The sequence below is a fragment of the Barbus barbus genome (genome assembly GCF_936440315.1).
Source record: "Barbus barbus genome assembly, chromosome: 48".
NCBI classification, from domain to species: domain Eukaryota; kingdom Metazoa; phylum Chordata; class Actinopteri; order Cypriniformes; family Cyprinidae; genus Barbus; species Barbus barbus.
In genome coordinates this window covers 2,963,862-2,988,499 of record NC_136726.1, presented here as the reverse complement: position 1 = coordinate 2,988,499, position 24,638 = coordinate 2,963,862, and the positions used below count along the sequence as shown (strand labels likewise).

At 36.9% G+C, this 24,638-nt stretch overlaps 4 protein-coding genes across 4 annotated transcripts; 1 reads left to right on the top strand and 3 right to left on the bottom strand.

Annotated features, from left to right (window-relative positions):
• The first annotated feature begins 1,274 nt into the window (after positions 1–1,274).
• On the top strand, positions 1,275–14,912 carry LOC306866302 (anoctamin-9-like). The gene is made up of 24 exons (XM_079411400.1): positions 1,275–1,455; positions 2,604–2,678; positions 3,171–3,293; positions 3,708–3,850; positions 4,428–4,477; positions 4,584–4,651; positions 5,678–5,757; positions 5,868–6,002; positions 6,172–6,265; positions 6,865–6,925; positions 7,002–7,084; positions 7,538–7,642; positions 7,743–7,910; positions 8,098–8,134; positions 8,227–8,338; positions 8,514–8,571; positions 8,688–8,785; positions 9,257–9,453; positions 9,738–9,890; positions 11,678–11,825; positions 11,924–12,046; positions 13,583–13,676; positions 13,764–13,876; positions 14,006–14,912. Exons 1-24 carry the CDS (start codon positions 1,435–1,437, stop codon positions 14,106–14,108), a joined length of 2,442 nt encoding a protein of 813 aa, XP_079267526.1. The 5' UTR covers positions 1,275–1,434; the 3' UTR covers positions 14,109–14,912.
• Positions 14,729–16,058, bottom strand: LOC306866303 (histone H3.2). Its single transcript, XM_079411401.1, has one exon. It carries the CDS (start codon positions 16,027–16,029, stop codon positions 15,619–15,621), a length of 411 nt encoding a protein of 136 aa, XP_079267527.1. The 5' UTR covers positions 16,030–16,058; the 3' UTR covers positions 14,729–15,618.
• A 496-nt stretch (positions 16,059–16,554) lies between these two features.
• Positions 16,555–16,941, bottom strand: LOC306866953 (histone H2A-like; the record flags this gene model as incomplete). The annotated part of the gene is made up of 1 exon (XM_079412407.1): positions 16,555–16,941. The coding sequence occupies one exon, from the start codon at positions 16,939–16,941 to the stop codon at positions 16,555–16,557; it is 387 nt and encodes a 128-aa protein (XP_079268533.1).
• Positions 16,942–22,468: 5,527 nt separating this feature from the next.
• On the bottom strand, positions 22,469–22,780 carry LOC306866649 (histone H4; the record flags this gene model as incomplete). Its single annotated transcript, XM_079411918.1, has 1 exon — positions 22,469–22,780. One exon carries the CDS (start codon positions 22,778–22,780, stop codon positions 22,469–22,471), a length of 312 nt encoding a protein of 103 aa, XP_079268044.1.
• Positions 22,781–24,638: the final 1,858 nt, after the last annotated feature.

The window sequence follows — 24,638 nt, the reverse complement described above, 5'->3', positions numbered from 1 at the left end:
TAGATAGATAGACAGACAGACAGATAGATAGATAGACAGATGGAGAGATAGACAGACAGACAGACAGATAGATAGATAGATAGATAGATAGATAGATAGATAGATAGACAGACAGACAGACAGACAGACAGACAGACAGACAGACAGACAGACAGATAGATAGATAGATAGATAGATAGATAGATAGATAGATAGATAGACAGACAGACAGACAGACAGATAGATAGATAGATAGACAGATGGAGAGATAGATAGATAGACAGACAGACAGACAGACAGACAGACAGACAGACAGACAGACAGACAGACAGACAGACAGACAGACAGACAGACAGACAGACAGACAGACAGATAGATAGATAGATAGATAGATAGATAGATAGATAGATAGATAGATAGATAGATAGACAGACAGACAGACAGACAGACAGACAGACAGACAGACAGACAGACAGATAGATAGATAGATAGACAGATGGAGAGATAGATAGATAGATAGACAGACAGACAGACAGACAGACAGACAGACAGACAGACAGACAGACAGACAGACAGATAGATAGATAGACAGACAGACAGACAGACAGACAGACAGACAGATAGATAGATAGATAGACAGACAGACAGACGGAGAGATAGATAGATAAACAAAGCCAAACTAAACAAACAAATACATAAATAAATGAAAACTGAACATGTTTCATTATTGTGTAATGAAAGGGGAAGTATCAGGGTGTTTTAGTTATAGTGATGTAAAATGCTTTTGTAAGAGTTATGAATGAATGACCCCCTGGACTGTCCCTGCAGCGGCTGCTTCTATAGAGCTCGTGCTTCCACCTGTCGGTAAAACTCATAACTGCACGCAGATTCAGAAAGAGACATGGGTTATGATTTTCGTTTACAATAAACTGATACAACAATCTGTCAGTTAGGGCCACAGGATTATATTATATAATTCTTAAGGGTAAATTAGCTGAATTTTTCTTAGCATATAATATTTCAAATGAATAGCCTTCGTATATTGCTGTTATATTCCCAGGATGCATTTCAGATTCAGTCATTTTATTTGACTTTTTTTTCTTCTTTAGCGAATTGTTGTCGTTGTTGTTTTAATATAATAGATAAAAGGGAACTACACTAGACGTATTTGTTTGGGTTATCGCGCTTTTATGATGGATCTGTTTGGGTTATTATTGCGCTCGCGATGAGTTTTATTATCATAAGCGCACGTTGTGTGACGTCACGACTGAGAATAATCCGGCCGCATTCCTCAGTTTAGGTGTCAGCGAAGCCAACAATAGCTGTTTAGTTCCTTGTCGCGGCACGGAAGTGTGTTTGAGTTTCGCATTCATCTTCTGTGTGATCGCGTTGGTTTGTAATGGCGAATGATGAACGATTCCTCTAAAGTGCGTGACTCACACACCTGGACCGAAGATGAAGCGCCACCGGAGACAGGTGAGGTCAACTTCAGCCACCTGTCCTAACATCACTGTCATTAGCACTTACCTCTTACTCGTAAATGTGCTTCACTAAAAGCATGCACTCTGAGAGCAAACACAATCTGACTTTGTGTGTCTGATAAAAGATGACGTTCCTGCAGGAATTAAGGACCAATAATATATTTAATGTGCCTGCCAATTGACTTTTATAGGCCTATATAGTTTAAACCACAGAGTGGTTGCTTGATAACATTGATTCACTAGACTAAATAATGACCTCAAGTTTTCTGTTTTGCCTTTGTGACAGATTACAGAAATCTTTGTGTGAGCAAGGCAGTGTTAAACTCATGCAACATTGTGTTGCTTACAACCAGTCTCGCTCATTGTGTTGTAGAGGAACAGATACAGTTATATATAGATAAAGATAAAGCAAATTGCACCCGGATTGAGAAAAGGTGAAGATCACAAATACAATGGTTTTATTGACAGTTAATTCATGTTTAGTTGTCTGCAGCAGCTGTCATGGAGAAGCAGTATCTATAGACACCGTATCTGTGTTTAGGTCACGCAGAGCAACACAAAACATTCTGTCGTCTTCTATTACCAATCAAAGCACCTCTGCTTGTGCTGCTGTGGGACGTTTACACCGCTCCGAAGGGTTGCTACACGGTGGTTATCTAGAATCAGATTGCATCTATGTATGGGAAATGCAACAGCTATTAAAAGCAGAAACAATATAAACCCTCATGACTTCATAACTTTTTTCAGCATGAAGGTATTTATGGCATCCGCGGTCTTGGTTTCACAACCAACTTTAAGAGTATAGTCAGGAGAATGAAAGTAGAACTTGGCGGTTAGTCACAGCTTTCCAGGACTTTCCAAAATGTGTTATTCTTTATTTCAGTTTTCAGTTTGGAGCTGCATCTGTGTCATTATTTAGCATTAGAGTAAGAACGCAAGGTCAAAAGTGACTGAAATGGACGAGTTTGATACTGATCTAAAGGGCATTTCTGTGCCAAAAATAGCTGATCTCTTATCTTACATTATACATTGTTTTTCTTGTTTTACGATATTATTTTTTACACTCTTACTGTGTTGAGAACATGATTACATGTCCACCTTTTTATCTTCTTGTTCTGAACTGTATATATTGTGTTGTTGTAGGGGAGCATTGACCTTTTAGAAACCATCGGCGTTGTAAATGAGAATGGCATTGACATCCCATCTATGCCACCAGTGGTAAGGCCTAGAGCACATCACTTCAGTGAGACCACTAGTGAAAATGCATCTTGTTTTAATTGAATGCACTTTTATATTTATATTGTCAGTGGAACAAATAATTGGAAAATAAACGGCATTTGGTCTGGCGTAAAATCTGATGAGCCTTGAGTGATTTGAGAATGTTTCTAATACTATAATGTTTTGGTTCATTACAAGGAATGGAAAATATGATCTACAATTGTATTTTATTTAATTTTTTTGCAATTGTAAATTCATTTTTCATTTGTAGAATTACAAATCCTTCTAAAAGTAAAAAAAATACAAAAATAAAATAGTGGTCTCACTTTTTGACCACACTGTACATGATTAAATTGTGTATGCACACAAAGGGAAGGCACTACAATGATGTGAATTGTTACATTGCATGTATTTATGTAACTGATATTTGTAAGTGTGCTATAATATAATCATTTATTAACACTTTTTTGTTCTTCTTCTTCTGGACATCAGTACCCTCCTCTGACCTTCGATTATGTTCTTGTGGCAAAAATCTCAGAGGATGAGAACAACCACATCTTCAAAAAACAGACAGCTTTCATTGAAAATTTAAAGAAGAAGAAATTAAATGTATATGTAAGTGAGTTTTTTTCCATTTTTGAGTTCTTGGTTTAGGTATTTTTAATTGTAAATATGTAATGTCTTGCCAAAAGAAGGGAATATTGTACTTTTTTGATGTGAAAGTGTTGTTTCCCTATAAAAGGGTTGAAAAATGTTGCGTAATTGCTGACACAACAATTAAGTGTAAAACTGCATTTCTCTTTTACACAGTTCCATTGCAAGTCATTGATACAGTTTGAAGTTCAGTTAGCAAGACTTGGCAGTGCTTACCACAAATATACCACTATAATTATTAATATAATTAGAACAATTATAGTCCAATGGCACTGCTTTATTATATTGTTTGGGGATTGGTACTAATAATTAAGCTCCAGAACTATTGTCAAATATGTGTGCTTTACTCTTTGTGAATTTTTTTTTCTTTTTAAGAAATTTGGAGATGAGGATGATAAGGTGTTTTATTGCATCCGAGCCCCAGAACATATTTTTGAGACTTACCGGTATCTCTTGAAAGTGTCTGACGCCTGTAACTGGAGTTGTGAGCAGCAGGGTACCATACCTCAGTCAACCAGGTAAATACATTTACAACAAAAACACTTCCAGGAGATCACATTAACAGCTCTCTGACTGTGTTTGAAGACCTCAGGACGCAAAACAGATAGAGTTGAAGTTTTTAACAAATGCAATTTGTGATTTGCCTAACTTTGTAGATTGTGTTTCAGTGTATATCAACTAACTGACAGATTCCTGGCCAACACTTTAAATTGTATTTAGTCACCACTTGAGTGTACAAGCGTATGAAAGATGGTTCAAGTCAAGTGTACTACAAGAGGTAACTAAATACATTTTTAAATACAGAGATAGTATGTTAAAGTGCAACTCATCCTGTAGAAGAGATGTGTCCTTATATTTTCTAAGTGATATACAATTTTAGCTTGTTGGACAATTGGTAAAAAACAAAACATTACGGATGGACCGCAAGTCAAGCGAACATCCAAAACACTCGCAACAGCACAGCAATGCTCTATTCTCTGTTTATGTGATGCAGTGAAGAAAAGTCCCATATAGTCACGGTTTGTATTGTGTACACTAATAAAGAAGAGGCTGTGCAACAGTAGGGCTTTGATCTGTACTGTGGCTCTGTTTCAGGATTCGTATTGTTGATTTCATTCTGCATCACACATGCATTGAATCAGAAGGTTAGTAACAGTTTGATTGCTAGATTGCACATTCATTGCATATTACATTACATTACTGTATTATGCTATGCTTGTAATGCCTTCTCTCGCTTTACCTCTGTCTTAGGTGTTTCAGAGTATCTGCCAGATCTCATGAAAAAAAATGTTTTTGAGACTCACTTTTGTTTGCATGAGGTTTGATTTTATTTATATCCTCTCGCTTACAGCATTTTCTACACCTACAGAGTGCATGCACCAGATTGATTATATACAAATGTATTTAACTATATCTCAGGGTGATAGTTGTGTATGTATCAATATGTTGTACTCAAAGCACTACAGGAAAAGTATCTGGTCACCAGAGTTGGGTATAATGCGTTGCATAATAATGAGGGGAAAGGACTGGACCTCACGTTGGTTTCATGAGAACCTTTGTTTTTGATATGACTTACTTCATTTAAAAACACACATTTCAAGCTTTCTTTAGATATATTTCTCATGTCTGTGTGTCAAGTTTTTGTTCATTTTTGTGAACACATTTCAGAAAGAAGTTCAAGGAGACATCAGCCGTTTTCTTAATTTTACAAAAGCACAATGTTTGAATGATGATTACTCTTATCTGTAATACCAAAAATGACCGTGCAGATAAGAGAATTACATTTTTGCTGTTATCAGGAAATAAAAATGCAAGTAGTTGTTCAAGTTGCTGTTTTTATACCAGCAAAATTATATTTGGTAACATTTTTAATGTTAAGGTGGCCTTGTTACACGTTACATGCACTTAATATTATAATAAAAATAAATTATGCATAATTACATGCAAGTGACCCTAAACCAAACCCTAATCCTAACCATATAGTAAGTACATGTAGTTAATTAATAGTACTCAGTACTTATATGTATAATTACACTATAACAAGGGCACTTTATATTAAAGTGGATACTTATATTAATATTTTATGTCATTTTTCAGTCAATATTAAATTACTGAAAAAACTATGCGTTTCACTTTATAGTTTTTTAGGTTTCATAACTTGAAATGTAAAGTAAACTTGAAGGGAGCTTGAAAGTAATTAGTAATCTGATTACTTTTCAAATGCAGTAATCAGTGATGTTATTAACTTACCCAACACTGCTGGTCACACTGAATATCTGATCGCAAACATATTTGTATCCTTTTGTTCAAAGACATTGCATCAATTAGTGCCCTTTAATTTCTAGAAAAGGGAGCAAAAGGATTTGAAGCAGAGCTGGGCTCGATGGTCTGCTTGTTTCAGAGGGCAACCCATAACTAATGTCAGGTTCTCTGATTTTACTCATCTCTCTATTTCTTAGAGACTTACTCCCATTCTGGTACAAGTTGAAAGTATATTTGAAGTTTTCTTGATGAATTTATTGTTTGTGTTTGCAGAAACTACCTCGGCGAGAAGGTGGCTCTGTATTTCCTATGGCTGGGTTGGTACACATTTCTCTTGATTCCTGCTTCTGTAATTGGTCTCATAGTGTTCCTGTACGGCGTGGCCTTCTACAACACAAGTCCTCTCATGTGAGTAACTTAATATTAATAAACTTCAGTGTTTGGTGCTAAGGACATCTTTGTTGTATTTTGTTCAATAGACAAAAAAAAAAAAAAAAGCATTGGATTGCCATTTGATATCTATTGTAAATTATGGTTCCTAAGTAAAACCAGCTGGTGTGTGTGTGTGTGTGCACAGAAAGGAGGTGTGCCAGTCAAACGTAATTATGTGCCCTCTGTGCGATAAAACATGCAGAGTGTGGGAGCTTTCTGACACCTGCATGTATGCAAAGGTACTGTACTTTTTTTCAGATTACTGTGCACTGACACAGTTACATATTTAGATATCCACACATATGCAATATACTGTGACACCCACTTATTAGAAGCACTCAAGGCCCTTTCACATGATTCACATCAGGGCTTTAACACATTGTATTGCTACATAACATATATGAAATAACTCTTGCATATGTGAAATGACCCCTTAGTAGATCTATACAGGTGGAACTGGGGAGGTGGAGGGTTTATGAGCACGCTGCAACTGCTGCAGCAAGCACTAGCCAAGTATTTGAATGTTGAGTAGCAAGACCATTGGCTGCTGATGCAACTAAAACCAATGGGCTGCACCGTGTGAATAATGAGTGTATATTAGCACAAGCTCTGAAACAAGTAATAAAAAGTAATGCTTGACAAATGTGTAAATGGCTTTTGTGCTAATGTTTTTAGAACAGATTACTTTGCTTTGAAAGTTCTATTAGTGTTTCTGGAAGAATATTTATTCAAAACTTGAAGAGAATCTTCCAAAAAATGGTCCTTGCTAGCTGCATGGGCCCTTTTTCAAATAAAAGTTAAACTATTGTAATATGTGTCTTTTGGGTCACATTTGCAGGTGAGCCTTCTGTTTGATAATGAGGGAACAGTGGCATTCGCCATGTTCATGGCAGTTTGGGGTAAGTTCAACAGCTCTAACCACATTTGAGTTGAAGTGAGTCAGAGTTATGTCAGATGTTAATGTCTTCTGCGCAGCTACTGTGTTTCTGGAGTTCTGGAAGCGTCACAGATCATCTTACGTGTGTGCATGGAAGGTCTTTGACTGGTGTGAGGAAGAGGTACGAGCAAGAAACAGTCTCTATAACAACCAACGCTAAATACATTGATGCTTTTTAAGGGGGCAATGGCACCTATTAAAGGGATAGTTCACCCAAAAATGAAAAATCTGTCACCTTCATGTCGTTCCAAACCTGTAAGACCTTCGTTCATCTTTGCAACACAAATTAAGATATTTTTTTTTTGTCTGACCCTGCATAGACAGTAATAGACAACTGAAATGTTCCTAAAATTATTTCTAAACATAATTTTCAAATGCATGCAAATAATTAAATGCATCTTGATCTGATGCATAAGGCAAACAACTGAAAGTAATGAAGTTCCCCTTCGAGGGAACTCCTGATTCTCTGTTGATTTGATGATGCAGCCTCTCGTTCTCTTCTCAGGATCTACAAATATTAAACGTTTAGGGTGGTTTTATAACATGTGATTGTGAATGTGCTTGTATCACGCAGGAGGAGTTGATTCTGGAGATTGTAAATAATGCACACTGCGAACCCAAGATGCACAGGCACTCTTATCTGCGCTCCACTATAGTACTGGTTTTAGTCACTCTCATGGTAAGAAACTGATGGCTTGTGGAGGCCACTTTATGCTCATAAAAATATTTAATCCATAAGACGCATGGTTTAACTGGCTTCTGTGGTGCTGTGTCATCAGTTGCTGATCATCATTGGTGTGACCCATGTCCTGGTTGTGTGTCGAGTGATCGCTACTGTGCTGCTGGCCGAAAACAGTCCTTGGAAGGTCATTACTGAGAATTCGCAAACAGTTGCCGTGATGCTCGGAGCCGTGCTTCACTACATCACCATCACCATCATGACTCGGGTAAAAGCTCCACAAAACTCCCACTATCTGTCAGAGAACAGATGGTTGTCTTAATTTTGTTTTATAAAGTGTTGTGTTGATGTATTTCCTATTGAAACAAGTTTGGACAGAGCCATGATTGTGGAATATTGGAACATTTCTCTCTTTTCATATGATGACAATAACCATGTACAATTACTTTATGCAGGTCAATTGTACAGTAGCCATAAAGCTGAGTGAAATAGGTCAGTGGAACAGGGTTTGTGGCTTTAACTATCAAACATTTTGACTGTAAACCATATTTGTTCATCATATACTGCGTTGTTCCTGCTTACAGAGAATAAGCACTCCTATGCTGCCATTGAAAGGAGTTTCACAGTCAAGATGTTCATATTCCAGTTCTTTACAATGTTCTCCTCTCTCATATACACAGCGTTCTTTCTGGGAAGGTAGCCTGGAAAATTAAAACTTATACTATATTGTATTATCAGTCTTTACCAGATACAGTACAAAACCGAAAATATATTAATTTCTCTTAATGTATTACAATTTTACGGGAATACAAATGTACTGTAATCAAAGAGCAACGTAATAGTGATCACTGAACAATAATTTGTGTTTTAGGATTAATGGTCATCCTGGAGGATATGTGAGGATATCTGGCATATGGAGACTGGAAGAGGTGTGGCTGTAATCATTTTCTCTACAGAGACAAACAAACAAATGCACTACTATGTTCTGTATTGCACTTTTTCATGCTATTTTTTTAAATGCAATATTACATCCTTTTCAATTCAGTGTCACCCAAGTGGCTGTCTCACAGATTTGTTCATTCAGATGTCTGTTATCATGGTACTTAAACAGACCTTCAACAATATATTTGAATATTCTGGTCCGTAAGTACAACTTTTTTATTTACTTTTCATGATTTAACACTGAGGCTGAGAAACAATAACTTATTCAAAACTGAAGCCATATATTGCAAAATACTGAAAACTATGTTCCAAATGTGCATCTTTAACTACGCATTGTTATATGAACAGTTAAACTGATTTAAGCCTCACTTAAAAACAGCAGTGGGTTAAAAACAGTAATGGACATAAAACAGTTTTACTAAGTTTACTAAACTTAGAGGGTGTTTTTTTTTTTTTTTGACAAATTCATTGATAACAACTGGCTTAATAGTGTCACTTCTGACTACACTGGTTATATAGAGGAATGTACATTTACTAGCCGAGCCAAGAGAAATAAAAGATTGTTTTAGTTAAGGAACCTGACCCAGAAGCAGATTCTCTTTATGAACTTTGTATAACGTTCAGTAAATGTGTAACAGATAATAAAAACCTCTTTGTATCCTCTTTCCGCAGCTGGTTTAGTCGGTGGTTGAAGAGGAAAAAGACCAAGAAGTTTAGCAGAAGGTGTTTCAAATGCTATAAGAAGGAGTGTATGAATGCCATGGAAGGATCTGAACTCTGTGAGAACTGCAAACTCGAAGGAATCCACAGAAACTACAGCCTGATTAACACAGATCGCTTCAGCCTCTTTAATGAGTTCTTGGAAATGGGTACAGGTCTTGAAAATATACTTAAAGATACAATTGTAATTGTTTTGGACTTGGAGGTGGGCTTTTTTGATGTGGGCCAGCAATAACCACCCCTCCAACTAACATAAAGTTGCATGCTAACATCCACGCAAAGCACCTTAGCAATTTCACTCTAACCACTTGGCAACCACACACAATAACCTAGCATTATTGCAGAGATTTGCATGAAATCTTTTATTAAAAAGCTTTTGTTTTCTTTGAAACACACACATGATTTTTGCATTGTCCTTTTCTCCCCTCCCCAGTGATCCAGTTCAGTTTTACTACTATCTTTGTAGCAGCATTTCCTTTGGCTCCATTGCTGGCTCTTCTAAACAACATCATTGAGATCCGATTGGATGCCATTAAGATGGTCAGCCTTGAGCGCAGACTAGTGCCAACGAAGGCCAATGATATTGGTAAGAGAATATTCTGTGAAAAGATTATTGTTCTGATCTCACGGTCAGAGAGTTGTAGTTACTGCTATTCCTAAAGACCAAAAGAACCATTGATGAGGGTAAAATGAGGTTGTTTAGCACAATTATATATATATTTTTTAAGTGTCCTTTTGTTGCAGCTGAAGTTTGTTTTTAACAGGATCCCTCATCATTAGGGACCAGGCACCGGAGGTGAAAGCATTCAAATCCTTATGACGTAATTTTCTGCCATACGGTTTTTTTTCTGTAAATTAGATTTTTTTCCTCCTTCTAGAACATTTGTCTGAATTTTGAGACAATTAAACCGTATCATCTTCAGATCATGTCGACTACAGCCTCCTTCAGACTGTCAACCCAAATCTGATTTTTGTGCAATTCTGATTGAAATCCGATCATACTTAGTCTGAACGACAATAAACTTAATGAAATCTGATTTTTACAAATCTGTTTGAGCTACATTCAGATGTGTTTTGGAATCCTATTTAAATCGCATTCCTGAAAATCAGTTTCAGTCTGACCAGTCAGATCTGATTTAGCGTAGATTTTTCACGTTCTTACGCCACGTTAAACGTAAACACATTTTTTAACCATAAAGACGGTTTTGTTGAAACAAGCTTGTGTTGTTGTAAAGTGCAAGTCAAGGGGAAAAAGACAGTATACTGCTAGTATACGCACCTCTTTGAGTTTTGAAACCGATGCAGACGGCAGCACGGAATAAAGTTGCACATTCCAGCTTTCTGCCGCTGCCTCATAAGGTGAAATAAAATCCAGCGTGACGTAAGGCTGATGATACATAGAGCAACTTTTTGAGCAATGTTGTCGGGCAACTTTGGGCAATGCTGTTGTCAGTGGGCAACAGATGAGACAGAGGTCCCATGATCGATCTAAAGTATTCAGATAGGAATTTGTTACCCATTCTTAATGGGAAAGTGCCCAAGAAACATTGCTCAAAAAAGTTGCCCAATTGCTCAAGAAGTTGCCCCGTGTATCATCAGCCTAAGACATTGTCTGTTTTGCAAACTGTTATTGTGCAAACTGTTACGCTGATATATGCTGTTATTGTTGTTTTCAGCGTAGGCATAACAACACAATGGCATTGCCATAGAAACCAACACATATTGCGTAAGACGAAAGAGCGCTTCTGGACACACAAATTGGAAATGAACAGTTGCAATGCCTTGTATGGACAGTCAGTCATCTAGATCAGATTCCAGTCGGATATACACAAAATTGGATTTGGGTCGACAGTCTGAACGAGGCTTAATGTTGATCAGTCAAGCCATTTCAGAATAACGCACAGATTAATTTGTCTAAGAAAGTGGACGTGAGGCTATAGAGAGCACTTTGAAAACTTTGAGCAACACGTGATGTGACATTACCCGCACAGTTTCAGCATGTCACATAGTGGTCAGGAGATGTGAAAAATGGCTCTTTTTGTTTATAACTTCTGAACTATGAACTGTTTAGCCAGAAATCACAGGACTCTTTACTCTTTTGGTCTCTTTACATTTAGAGCAGCATGGTGAGTTGAAACTTAAAGGTACACCGTTGTGTGCTTGGCCACTTAATTGCTGCTTGCAGCTATATTTTACATTGGCTTTATCAGTTTGAACAGCACACTTCAATGCAGATTATTTAAATAATCTGTCACATTATAATGTAATTTGGCAAAGAAACTTGATATTGAAAGATGGCAACAAACATCAAGAGAGGATGGGAAATGTTCATGGAAAAGATGCATATATGTATGACTCTTTTCATGATTTCAGGTGTTTGGACGGATGTGCTTGAGGTGATTGGTGTGCTTGCAGTCATTGCTAATGGACTGGTCATTGGTATATCCTCTGATTTCATTCCACGACTGGTTTACCAGTACTTCTATGGGCCTTGTGCCAGCGGCAGTGCTACTGGCATTGAGTGAGTTGGACCTGATATTTCACAACTGCGTGATCAATATATTTGCAGCAGCAAAAGTGCACAAGTGTGTCTTTTAATCTTCTTTGTGTGTTTCTCAGTTGTATGGCTGGATACATAAACAACACTCTGTCCATTGCTAATATAAGTGATGAGAGAGTCAGGGATGATTTCAAAAGTGTTCAAATGGTCACTTACAGTGGCATAAATGTGACACACTGCAGGTAATGTTACTAACCCTTCTATCTATCTGTCTGTCTGTCTGTCCGTCCATCCGTTTTTTGACTAAGCTTAAATGTTTTAGGGGCTAAGACTATTCAGTAGAGAACGAGTATTATATATTTTGAGCAACATGAACTTGACATAAGCAGTTGATAGTTGAAAACAGCCGACAAATCCAAAGTTCTGTCATGAAACTCTAGATGGCGCAGTCCGATAGGTCAATAGGTCATAATGACATCATTATCAGATGGCACAGTCTTTTTGTATCAGCAGCCAACAGGCTTTTTCTCACCAGAGTAAGCTCAGTGCTTAGAAATAGAGACAAAGCACCTGGGTGACGACCTTAAACAAAGCATGCACATGAAATATTCAGGTATAGCAACCTGCCCCATGTCACCGGTCCTAATCTAATCAGCATAACTACTCAAAGACTGGGGCAGAATTACAAACAAAAGGTGAGAGTCTAAGTAATCTGGCTCATTTGACTTACTGTCAGAGAACAGGAACTGGCAGGAACCTCTTGCTACGAACTTTGTTCAACAGAAGCATTCATCTGATCATCAGCTTTACTATAAGTTCTAAATGCAATGTACTTCACCTTCGTTTTTCGGGTGATTGTATGTCAGGGCATAGGATCAGTGGATCTAAAACAGATCCTTAAATTTGTAATCCAACAGTGCCTACACTCTAAAAATGCTGGGTTAAATACAACCCAGTGCTGGGTAAAATTTGGACAAACCCAGTGATTGGGTTGTTTAGACCCAGCGGGTTGTTTACTGCACAGAAGGTTTAAACATTTAACCCAACTGTTGGTTGAAAACAACCCAATTGCTGGGTTTGTCCATATTTTACCCAGCTTTTTTTAGAGTGTAATTAGCTCTCTGCCCAACATTCAAATATTTGGCTAGTGCTTGCTGAAGGAGTTGCAGTGCATCAAAAACCCTCCTCCATCCCCAGCTCCACCTGTATAGATCTGCTGCAGGGTATTCATGTATGCTATGGGGGTTATTTCATATGTGTTATATGTGCAGCAGCAGTATTTCTTACAGCTCACAGCAGCATGTTGTGGATGTATTGGCAGTAGCAAGTCAGTTTGCCGCAGCAGCAGCATAGCAGATCTGTTCCACCAAGACCAAACACATTAACAATGTGATGTACATTACCAGGCCAAACCCTCCAAGAGTTGTCATGATAGAACTGTTTTGTGCTCAAGTGACTAGATGATGTGGATGTTGAAGTATTTTTGAGAATTTCAATTATGATCTGAGAATTGTATCAAAAGCGACTGAGGAAAAAAATGTATTTATCCATTAGACAGGACACTGTTTAATTTGGTGGTACTTAGCTAGAGCAAGCTATCAATATTCAGGCTTATCCAGTCTTAAAAGCACCTCAAAACATTGACTCATTGACTTTTTTTCTCTTATGAATTAGTATGTTTTTTTTGTACATTTTAGCTTCTAGTTAATTCAACAAAAATGTTTTGGTAAAAAAAAAAAAATCAATTCAAGCTTTGACTTTGTATTGTTTTCATTCAGCTACAGAGACTACAGAAGTAATGAAGACTTTGGTTTAACTAATCAGTTTTGGGTCATTCTGGCAGCGCGATTAGTCTTCATCATTCTATTTGAGGTAATGTGACATACACAAGAACATGATTCAAGACAGAATAATACATGAAGATAATGAATTCAGTTCTTTATCTCTCTCTCTGCTCAGCATGTAGTGGTGACATTTAAGTGTGTAGCAAGCTGGTTTGTCCCTGCCTCACCACTGGATGTGAGAAATGAAAGACTGTATGATAAACTCAAGAGGCTTAAGGAAGAACTGAGGTCAGTTACAAGAGTTACCAGTAATAAAACAAATAACACAGAATAAAACAAACAGAATTTAAATAGAGAGTAAATATTTCATGAATTTTGACAAGTTCTTTTAATATTCATATTCATGTTTTTTTTCAGAGCTCAGAGAACACAACAGGACGCTTTGACCAAACTAAATGAGAACGGTAATGCAAAAATAACATCTAAACAGAAAAAAGCTAATAAGCTAAACAGTATGTGAGACAAATGAGCTAAAACGAGAAATTCTCCTGCATAGAATTAGCCTATGAATTTTGATTGTTGCTAATTACCTTAGTTTGATAAAAAAAATGAAAAAGTTACATTTTAAAAGATGGTCATTTTTTTAATTGTTTATTGCATCTCACAGTTTGTGGATTAATGACTGTTTGATAAATCAGTTGTGTTTATCATGTATAAATAAGTTTACACTACCGTTCAAAAGGTTTTTTTGTTTGTTAATTTAAGAAATATATTCTGCTCACCAAGGCTGCATTTATTTGATCAAGTGATGTAAAATTGCCACTAAAATATAGTAAAATTAAAATATTATTACAACTTCAATTAACGTCCTTCTATTTGAATACATTTTAAAATGTACTTTATTCCTGTCTGAATTGTCAGGATCATTACTCCAGTCTTCAGTGTCAATGTAACAATGTAAAAGTCTTTAGTCACTTTTGATCAATGTAATGCATCCTTGCTGAATAAAGTATTAATTTCTTTCAAATCAATCAATCTTATTGACCCCAAGCTTTAGGTAGTTTAAATATGGAAATGTGAATATTTTGGTAAACTTTGTTAGTTGCACACATTGTATATAATTTTGTATTTTTTAGCAAGTAAACCCATTTGTTGCTTTTTATAAGATGTATATACAGTATACAATACATGTATTATTCTCATCATAAATGGCCTGAATATAAAAATCAATTTTGCTTAGTAAAAAATAATAAAATAATGAAGCTAATGAAAATACTGTGGTTTCTGTTCTGTCAGAATGTAATTGAATAAAATCAATGAAATGAAACAGTGTTGTGACAAGTCCAGTTTAAAAAAGAAAAAAAAGATAGAAGAGACACCAGATAGCGCAACTGTTAGGTCACTATATTATTTTAATTAAAAAAACAAAACAAACAAAAAGCAGCAAACATGTTGATAGAAAAGAATTTAGGGATAGGTTGTAGGTTTCTAAACTAACTACTTTAATTTGCAAAAAATGTACACAGCAAACCATCAATTTGACCTAAATTAATTAAATGTTGTAATTAGGCTTTACTGCCTCTAGATGGCAGCAGTTGATAATTCTGAGCAGTTTGATGATCAGTGATCCGAGTCAAGCTTTTTATAACCTTTTACTTGTTTACATAATTGAGGCGATTCTCTCACACATCAACTTTGAAGCGAGAAACATCTTGGACATGACTGACCGAAGTGAACATTTAAAACGCTGATCATGACATAATATTCTCTGAAATAGCTTTTTCACCAAGACATTGTCCAAATAAACAAACCAAAGCACAACGGATAAAATAACTTCGAAATAAAAGAATATACCAGAAACTATGTTTAACCAAGTTACAGCAGAGAAAAGCAACTTGTTTAACTGTTATTTTAGTATTTACCCCCAATTCCAACAACATATCATCCAAGACGTTGTAGAAAATTTGAAGCTCTTAAAGAGAAAACGTGAGTGGCTCTAAAAAGAGCCTTTGTGTTTAGGAGCGCTGAGTTTAAGCGCGCTCTCCACGGATGCGGCGGGCCAGCTGGATGTCTTTGGGCATGATGGTGACTCTCTTGGCGTGGATGGCGCACAGGTTGGTGTCCTCAAACAGACCGACCAAATAAGCCTCGCTGGCCTCCTGCAGGGCCATGACAGCGGAGCTCTGGAAGCGCAGGTCCGTCTTGAAGTCCTGAGCGATTTCTCGCACCAGACGCTGGAAAGGCAGCTTGCGGATCAGCAGCTCGGTGGACTTCTGATAGCGACGGATCTCTCGCAGAGCCACGGTGCCGGGCCTGTAGCGATGAGGCTTCTTGACGCCGCCGGTGGCCGGAGCGCTCTTACGGGCGGCTTTAGTAGCGAGCTGCTTCCTTGGGGCTTTGCCGCCGGTGGATTTACGAGCGGTCTGCTTGGTTCTAGCCATCGCTGCGATGCACTTCGTTCTGCGTAGAAAATGTCGCTTTATCTCTTACGCGCCTGCTTTTTAAAGCATCATACGGCCACGAGCTTATGGCGTCATAAAGGGGCGGAGGCTTATGATTGGCTGATGTGTGACGTCTGCGCAAGACTGTTAGCCAATGACTGCGCAGCTTCTGTTTGCAAACGGGGCTGTTTGTGTGCTTTGTCCTGTTTATTACTTTACGCGGCAAAAGTCCATTTCAGGGATTTATTAGTCTTTGTTTACGCATCAAACGCACTCTTTACAGATTTCATAGTAAGCTTTAATGTATTCATTATGAAATATTAATTTACTCTTTGGCTTAATCTTCAGCTGTTGATGGTATAAGTAATTATCGAAACTCAACAGTTGTCATTTAGTTCATATCCATTTCTTCTTTAAAATAACGCATGTGTAGTTACTGATGAAACAAAAATAAAAGTGCTCTCTGGTAGATGAAGTGGGTGGCTCTTAAAAGAGCCTTTGGGTTTGAGAAACACAGGAATCTGCTTATTTGGTTTTGGCGGGTTTCTCGGTCTTCTTGGGCAGCAGCACGGCCTGGATGTTGGGCAGCACGCCGCCCTGAGCGATGGTCACTCGGCCCAGGAGTTTGTTCAGCTCCTCGTCGTTGCGCACCGCCAGCTGCAGGTGACGGGGGATGATACGGGTCTTCTTGTTGTCCCGAGCGGCGTTTCCAGCCAACTCCAGGATCTCAGCCGTCAGATACTCGAGCACAGCGGCCAGATAAACCGGAGCACCGGCACCGACGCGCACGGCGTAGTTACCTTTGCGGAGAAGCCTGTGAACACGACCGACGGGGAACTGCAGCCCAGCTCTGGAGGACCGAGTCTTAGCCTTCGCTCTGGCCTTACCGCCGGTTTTACCTCTTCCACTCATGATGTTATTACAATTTCAATCACTACAAAATAGAGAAAGTAGTGCCGTTATAGCGTGACACAACCTGTTTTTAAGGGACCGTGCTCGTCGTCTATTGGTCAGAATCTGTCACAGCTGCAAACCAATCACAGCGCGTCCCTCCAAAACTCCAAACCCCTCCCCCCTCTGCCAGCCTTTCATTCTCATCTGTCCTTGGAAAATGTAAAAGTTTTTTTCATGAGAGAACTGTGGCCTTTTTTTAATTAATTTCACATTAGTCCTATTAGTATTTACTGCGTATGCTTTTATTCAGAATGTCAACACATGTAAGCATAAACTACAACTATTATTATTCCTCCTAATACCTAGTGAGTGTATTGCAGACAGTACCAAAATATTTACTTAAACAACAAAACAAAAAACGCCCTGTTTGCATTCTGAAGTGCCTATAGAGACCATATTCAAGGACTAGGGTACAACGGCGCCTTTGATTTTATTTCCCTCTAAACCACTGGATGGCACAAAAACGTGGCACAGCACTTTCCAAAACATTAGCTTTTCAAGATGCAAGTGCAATTAAAAATATGCAATTTGTCTGATCCTTGATGCATCACGGGCAGCAGCGCAAAGTTGATTATGTGCTTACTTGATCTTGTTCTAATCTAATGTTTTTTGGGTTTTTTTAAATGTTGAAGATTTAAGTAGCAAATGAGAATAACTAAAAATAATGCATATATTTTGAGACAAATGTCTTCTTAACGATTTTCAGTTTTGTTTAAAATAATTAAAGCAACAGTTTTTAAATAATGAAAGAACATGTACAAGTATGGTATTTGGGGTAAAAGCGCCCCTACAGTTGGGGCTAAAGGCGCTTAATTAACATAATAGTTAACAGATGGCTGACTTTTCAATTTGTTGACATACCATGGTTAGATGGTAAATATCATATATTATGTTGGGTGTCCATATAGTCATAATCACCATGCTTAGAATGAAACAAGAATATATTTAAAAACATGATATGATATAATAAAATACCATTTGTTGTTACGACTGCAAATCTATATTCGATTATTATGGGATCTCCTTCAATGCTTTCCGAATCTTTACTTTATTTAAAATTATTTAGTTTCTGTATTTTAAAATATATTTTTACACATTTTACATTTTAATGACAGTATATTTATTGAACAAAAAAAAATATTATTTATTTTTTTCAAATAAGCAGAAAATAGTACAAACTTTGCTAAAGTGATTGTTTTGAACAAGCAGACATTATTACATTAACATTATTTTAGTTTAAGTATTCAAGTATTCGTATCAGTATTGTGTGCCTTTACCCCGTGTGTTAAGGTTGGAATCCACGCACTCTCCACTTTTTGTCCAGCGCTGAGGTCTATCATGCTCGTAACTTCATTAAAAAAGGTTCACTGTGTTGTCACATTTACTGGTTAAAACGGATCTAAGGTCCTGATGAATGAGGGACAGTTTTTAATACATTTAAATGGAGCGCTCTTTGCATGCTGTATAGGTTAATATATTCAGAATTTAAATAAAATGTTGTTTTTTCCATGCTTGACATGGCTCATTCTAGAATTACGGGTACATTTCAAGCTGAGAAAGAAAACAAAAACATATGAATTATTTTTGGTTATACTTTTTTATTTTCATATAGAACACACTTTACATTTAATATTTTCTATATTTGCTGATCTTAAACTTGTAAGATTTTAAATATTTATTCTGAAAATCAATGTAGCTACTAACAGAAAAATCTGTCATCTCTGTTGTAGACAAATTAGGTCAAACATATACAGTTAACAAATGTAACACAATTTAAAACCCTGTCCTAGGAGAACATCTGTCTCTTAATCCATTCATTTAACTTAAAAACTAAAACTTGAAAAGTTGCCAACATGGTGTGTATTTTCTGTAATCATAGCTTTAAAAATGAATTAAATTCTTAAAAATGTCATGTACTAGTAGTACTATTTAGGCTAATTAGATGAGCAATTTGTTAACATTAAAACACATATAATTATAATTTTTAAAGCAAAACTTTAAACAAACAGAGTTGACATTGATGGTAACAGAGTTGACATCAGAAAACAGAGTTGACCACCTGTAGTTAAAAGACCAAAAACAGCAACATTTTCTGCCAGATTCTGAAACTGAAACCATTTTAAATGTAACAACTATGTAATTTTATAAAATACATGTGAATTACAGATCTTTCATGTAATTAAAAATTAACTGCATTTGTCCGAAGATCTGGAAAATAAAAGGACATAGCTGCTCCCTCACCCTGGGCATGCAAAGCAGTTATTGGCAATTTCTGCCCGTCTTTATTTAGTATTTAAATGTGCACTATGCAAGTTTTTTATAGACATAATAAAAGATAGAGCTCTTGATTCAAGGAAAAGCAGTTTGCAAGAATTTTAGATTTACTTTGTAGCCATATGTTTACATTAGTATTCATACACATTAGAGCAAAACATTTATTTGGAGTAGTGGTGCTTTTTTCCCTTTTGTGCCGTCTATATCTCTCTATTTTCTGCCTTCCTTACAGGGTCAGTATGTTGCTGTGCCCTCTGTTGCCCTTCCCCTTCTGCTGCTGAGAGTTTAATTTACCTGTAATTCAATTTCTTTAGCCTGTAATGATATAAAACAAATGTATAATTTACAGTAAAATGACCCAGAATCCAAAATAAACACAATAATAATGCAAAATACTTAAATGTGATTGGGAACATTTGATTCTGTTACTCATTGTCAACTCTGTTGTCATTAAACGTTTTAAACCACTAACAGAGATGAAATCTTCCACCATTTTGTGCTTTAGTTCAAGATGCTAACCCTCAAACCAGATACCACATGGCATGTCTAAAACAGAATTTTATGGATTTCCATCATATTATTGTTTTTAAAAAGTGAATGAGAGATTCACTGCAAAATCACAATAACAGATATGACAAATAATTAATTTGGTGTATCCTAAACATTTTGTACAAATTATTGGGAATAAAGAATAAAGACATACATCAATGCCTTCCAAAGATTCCTACCAGAGGAAGTGACATCACTTGGTGCAAGTCACATGTTTTTTCTATGAATGCTTTAAAGATTTCTATGCCTTTTTATAACTCAGGTAACAGAGTTGACCAGAACGTAAGGACAGACACAAAATATATATATATATATACATTTTTTTGTTTGTTTTGTTTTAATGAAATTACCAATATTAGATATTTTATGCAATTGTTTAAGTAACTTAATAGAGTAAACACAAAAATATGAAAATTAGACTTAATACTTTTCATGATAATTCAAGCTGAATGTATGAATCAGGAGGCGAAGACAGCCAGTAGGTATAGTGGCAGTCTTTCTGTTATTATTTTCAAGACAAAATGTCCCTTAATATAGGCCTACATAAAGGCATTGTTTTTGGTGATGGCTTAATATAAATTGTGTTATTATTCAAAACTGATTCAGTGAAATTTTTGTTTTGAAAAATAACAGAAGGTGGGAGACGCAAAATGTACCCCCTATACTAGAACTGAGTGCATGAGATGTGGATTTTTATATTATCATATGATTAATGATAATTAAGCAATATCACAAGAGCAAGAGAACTGTTTAAAAAAATATATATTGCTTTTATAAAAACATTCAGTAATTTTTTTTAACATTATTCTCAACATTATTTATGCATTTGTAATTGTACCAATTCAGATGCAGCTTGTGTGCCACCACTGCAGTGTAAAGACAATTGCCTTGGTCTCGGCTTAGGTGGTCTTCATTACAACACAAGGTGCTACTTTGCATAACAGTGGAAACAAAAAAAGCTACAAAATACCACAAAAAAAAAAGTCTTATGAAGCACTATGTCACTATCATTTGGTGAATTAAATGTTTTAAGAAGAAGGAAGTTGTATTTCTATAGCCCCTTTCTGTAGATCAAGGTCACTTTACATATAACACAAGTTGTGTTCAACACAAGCAATATAGATATTATATAGCAATATAATGCCATTATCAAAAGAACATATTAAACAGATATGGTTTTAAATGACTCTTGAAAGCAGACTAACATACAGAGATTAAGGGATAATGAGTTGCATAATTTAGGAGCATTGACACTAAATGACCTTCCACCTACACTGTAAACCCCAAAATAAAGAAATCAAGTTATCATAACTTAGCATTACTTAAAATGACAAGTTTTGGTGGCAAAACTTAAACAGGTATGTTTAATTAACTCATTTGGGAGCAAAAATCTTTCGAATTAAGATTTCAAGTGTAATGAACTCAAAATGTCAATTTATTGTAATCTGTGTCTCTGTTTAATATGATTGGTCGTGTTTAAATTCTGGCTTGACAAACGCGCTGATTGGTCGATATAACACAAGGCGGTACATTTTTGGTCGTTGAAGCAGCATCCAGAGGCACTTGCAGAGTGAGCCATCTAAGATGAAAATCAAACGTTAAATTGGTAAATAGATATTAAAACGCATATATACACTTTTCTTAATTACCTTACAAGTTTTATTGTATTGTTATTTGAAAGGTAATTGCAAATTTCCCGTTTTTCTCCGGCAGCGGCACTAGCAGACAGGCGGTTGTCCTGAAGACTCATTGAAGTATGCTGGTAGGTTAAAGGGATACCTAAAAATGAAAATTTGCTGTTAATTTACTCACTTTGCTTCTCCAGCATAGTGCTGGTAGCCGTTGACTTGCATTATATGAATCACCAAAGACCACAGTTTTAGTTTCAGCTAAAAACTTCTTTAGTGTTGAACTGAAGAAGAAAAGTCACCTACATTTGGATGGCTTGAGGGTAAGTAAATTAACAGAAAATGTTCATTTTTGGGTGAAATATCCCTTTATTTTGCACCTTTTGAAATGTACGTGAGTTTGGATGCAAGTGAATTAATTTTAATTTGATGATGTTTATTCATCTTCTCTAGATGTCCGATGATAGCAGCATGATCCTAAATGTGTTCAGTGTATTCTACTTTCCATGGGGAAGAAAGACCTGCAGCCTAAAATGCAGTCTTTGGCAAACCTATTTGGTTAAAAAGTAAAAAAAAAAAATTTTTGCACACTTTGAATAGCTACTACCATTCACAAATAGTGTGCAAATTTCTATGCTCCATACAGATTCACATTTTGTTGACTTAATATGAGCTTACTCTTATAAAAGCATAGTTTCTGTTACATACATTAATGTAATGCAAACTAAATAATAGCTTTTAATCTTTTGTATCTGCCTTATGTTCAACTGTCCCAATACTTATGCTCACATCAATGAGTGGCACTCTAAAAGTGTTGATCGTTTTATTTGGTAAAACATTTTGCCGTTTAAAAACAATCTGGGTATAATAACCACCAGCAATACACTTAATTTCAACTCCAAGTAGTTAATTCACAAAACTCGTATTGTTAGTTTAAACCAAAAACAAATATCAGCAACATTACTTCAACTCTTTGTGTGACAGTGTGGGTGGCTCTTAAAAGAGCCGTTGTGTTTCTGGTAATACGGACGTGTTTATCCTCCGAAGCCGTACAGAGTGCGTCCCTGTCGTTTCAGAGCGTACACGACGTCCATGGCGGTGACGGTCTTTCTCTTGGCGTGCTCGGTGTAGGTAACGGCATCGCGGATCACGTTCTCCAGGAACACCTTCAGCACACCGCGGGTCTCCTCGTAGATCAGACCGGAGATACGCTTGACTCCGCCGCGGCGAGCGAGACGACGGATGGCGGGTTTGGTGATGCCCTGGATGTTATCCCGCAGAACCTTCCGGTGCCGCTTAGCGCCTCCTTTCCCGAGTCCTTTACCTCCTTTACCCCTTCCAGACATGGCTAAGATACTTCTTCTACAAAACGAAAACGAATGTGTGCCGCTACATGCTCCAGGAGGCCTTTTACATTTGCTTACAGGACCTAACTGAAACCAGCCCCGGTCACTTGGCGCGCAGCCTCACCCCAGCTGTTTAGAGCAGGAAATAATGTGGTTTAACCACAAACCTTGATCTAATAATGTCTGTTTGTGTTCAAATTCGTGTTTTAAAATGTTAATTTGACAAAGAAGATTTATAAGATCATACATAAAATTTACATGCATGCATTTGGCAGACCAGTGGCGCTCCCTATGAGCAAAGTACACAGTTTGTGTATAGGGTACCACAAAAAAACATTATATATATATATATATATATATATATATATATATCCCTCTATGGTACGTGTTGGCTCCAGGTTTTATTTTAGGGTTTTCAATAAAATGAGACACCCATTTAATTGATAATGCTATCTCAGGGTAGCAGAACTCAAACACTAATCAATGAAAATGCAAAAAAGTGGTCACATGATCCACAGGAGTCCATTTTGCTTCCAATTTCAGGACATGTGTACATAATAATAATAATAATTCATTACATTTATATAGCGCTTTTCTGCTTTTTCTAAGCACTCAAAGCGCTCTACATTGTGAGGGGTGGCGTCTCCTCGTCCACCACCAGTGTGCAGCATCCACCTGGATGATGCGACGGCAGCCATAGTGCGCCAGAACGCCCACCACACACCAGCTTACTGGTGGAGAGGAGACAGAGTGATGAAGCCAATCAGTGTAAGGGGATGATTAGATGTGTCATGACTCAATGTTTTCTCCAATGAAAAGTACATTTATCATCAATTTTCATGAAAAAATCTGAGTCTCCTTCATTGGTAAGTAAATAAGTATTTTCAAAAACTTTACATTATATATCACCATTATATATTTGGGGAAGTCGTGGCCTAATGGTTAGAGAGTCAGACTTGTAATCCAAAGGTTGCGGGTTCGAGTATCAGGTCCGGCAGGGATTGTAGGTGGGGGGAGTGAATGTCCAGTGCTCTCTCCACCCTCAATACCACGACTGAGGTGCCCTTGAGCAAGGCACCGAACCCCCAACTGCTCCCCGGGCGCTGTAGCATAAAATGGCTGCCCACTGCTCCGGGTGTGTGTTTACGGTGTGTGTGTGTTCACTGCTGTGTGTGTGTGTGTGTGTTCACTGCTGTGTGTGTGCACGTTGGATGGGTTAAATGCAGAGCATGAATTCCGAGTATGGGTCACCATACTTGGCTGAATGTCACTTCACTTCACAAATGTATTTTAGGAAATTACAAAAAAAAATACAAGTTTCTGATGTCGCAAACTTTTGTCAATGAACGATTAATATAAAATAATATTTATACATTTTATTGCTATAATATAACAAATGAAGTATACCACAGTAATATAATTATTTAATGAAGAGTTCCATGTCCCGTTTTGTGAGGCTTCTCAAACGTTTTTCACACTTCTCCCCTGGATGAAGAAACTCGTAATAAGTGGATTCAGAGTAGTAGATGTAAGGATTTTAACATCACTTCTGATACTTCAAGAAAGACGACAGCATGCGGTTCTACACCAGGTAAGATCTAAACCCTCATATACTTTACTATATTACCGAGCACAGTGTACGTCTATTGTGAATTTCTGTCGCTGTGGTTGCCAGTTTGTTTAAAAAGCTCTTCTGAGGGTCTGGGCAACACGTGTTAACGAGTTAACAGATGATTCACCCAAAAATAAAAATAAAGCTGTCATCATGTACTCACCTTTAATGCGTTGTAAACCCATATGGCTTGCTTTCTTCACTGGCATACAGAAATGTTGTAAATAATGTTCGTGTCAATCAGCT